Below are 1284 nucleotides of genomic sequence, written 5' to 3'. Positions count from 1 at the left end.
TGAACACTTTTGTGCAGTGCATTCCTCTGTACGAAATGATGCCCATTTACGCACAAAGCTGTCGATGAGGAGAAATTCTGCTTTAACTTTGCAAACGTTAACTTTCTAAACGTTTGTACAAAAAAAATACAAATGCAGTCGGTGTGCTGTTTTTCAGGGACAAAACTTCGTTCGTTTTGCAGTCCCACTATTGTTTTGTCTTTACTGTAAAGATTTTGTTTGCTAAAAGTTGGTGCAGCTTCTTAGTGTTCGTCAAAGGGAATTTGCGCTAGAAACAGTTTTCATCAAGGGAACCCGTCGATTTAGTGCCAATTATTGAGCCTGGTTGGGGTCATGAAAAACTACATTGCTTATTTGGAAACCTCCCGCCACCGCAGCGTTGAATGGCAGATTATTCGAAGGACGAGTTGACGAGTTGGGTTTTCCTTTCGTCTATTGTCTGTAATAGGAATGGGGTGGCTGTACCGGGGTAAAGCTGGGAGCAACACTGTAAGAAAAACATACCACTACTCGCTGTACAATTCAGCGTTGAACTTTGAAATAACAATATCATAATGCTTTTCCAGTGCTTTACCCCACAAGATACAATGAAAATTTCACAACCCTCTACTGGTTACAGCACCAGACTGTTGTTATATTGTAGGTTTTTCTTAGAGCGTGAAGTGGAAATGGTGAGGTGCCAGGTGTCGTAATTCGGGGGATATTCACGAGCCTCAACGACGAATTAGGAAATTATTATTTTCTTAAACTGTCTCAGCAAAGAGAGGCAGGGTCCCGGCTGAGGTGAGCAAACGCTCTGTTGACTTATCCGCTGAGTACGGCCCCAGCCGAGGCACCCTCAGCCCAATTTTCCTCGGCGCGCTTCTAATTTTGGCCGTTTTAATTAACTTTCTGTGTTGTCACAGCTGTTTGTTTATCGAGTCCGCGCAGTAAGCACCTTCTCCTTGCGCTGCCTTCTTATCGATTGAAAACGAAACCGTTTTGTTCGTTTATGTGCCTCTAATTCGAGCCGCGCTCATGGATGTCCTTTTCTGTTTTTCCTGTTACAGGTTCGTGTTCTCATGGATGTGAGGCTGCAGCAACGTAGCGGAATGGCAGAGTGAGTTTCAGGAAGGCATTGCTGGTGCGTGGTGCGCCATTGTGACGCGAACCTTTCGACGCGCTGCTGGTGCAAATATTCGCCGACGCACACGCAGGACAGTGTTCATTGTTTGCCCCAAGCGCTGCCTCTCTGGAGCTTTAAGTCTCAAGTGCCCGTTTGTGACAATACTCTGTAGCCCCCCC

The 1284-nt window shown here is 45.8% G+C and overlaps 1 protein-coding gene across 1 annotated transcript in view; it reads left to right on the top strand.

Moving 5' to 3' along the window:
• Positions 1-450: 450 nt before the first annotated feature.
• LOC113207216 (uncharacterized) overlaps positions 451-1284 on the top strand; it is a gene marked incomplete in the record, with an annotated part of 224296 nt that continues 223462 nt past the window's right edge. The window contains 4 exon segments of the mRNA XM_052268811.1: positions 451-489; positions 567-671; positions 906-929; positions 1050-1099. Coding sequence (XP_052124771.1) covers positions 451-489; positions 567-671; positions 906-929; positions 1050-1099 — 218 coding nt within the window.

The sequence above is a fragment of the Frankliniella occidentalis genome, unplaced genomic scaffold (genome assembly GCF_000697945.3).
Source record: "Frankliniella occidentalis isolate FOCC.00 unplaced genomic scaffold, Focc_3.1 Scaffold77, whole genome shotgun sequence".
Lineage (NCBI taxonomy): Eukaryota > Metazoa > Arthropoda > Insecta > Thysanoptera > Thripidae > Frankliniella > Frankliniella occidentalis.
Note: the sequence above shows the minus strand (reverse complement) of the source record. Positions and strands in the feature narration are given on the sequence as shown.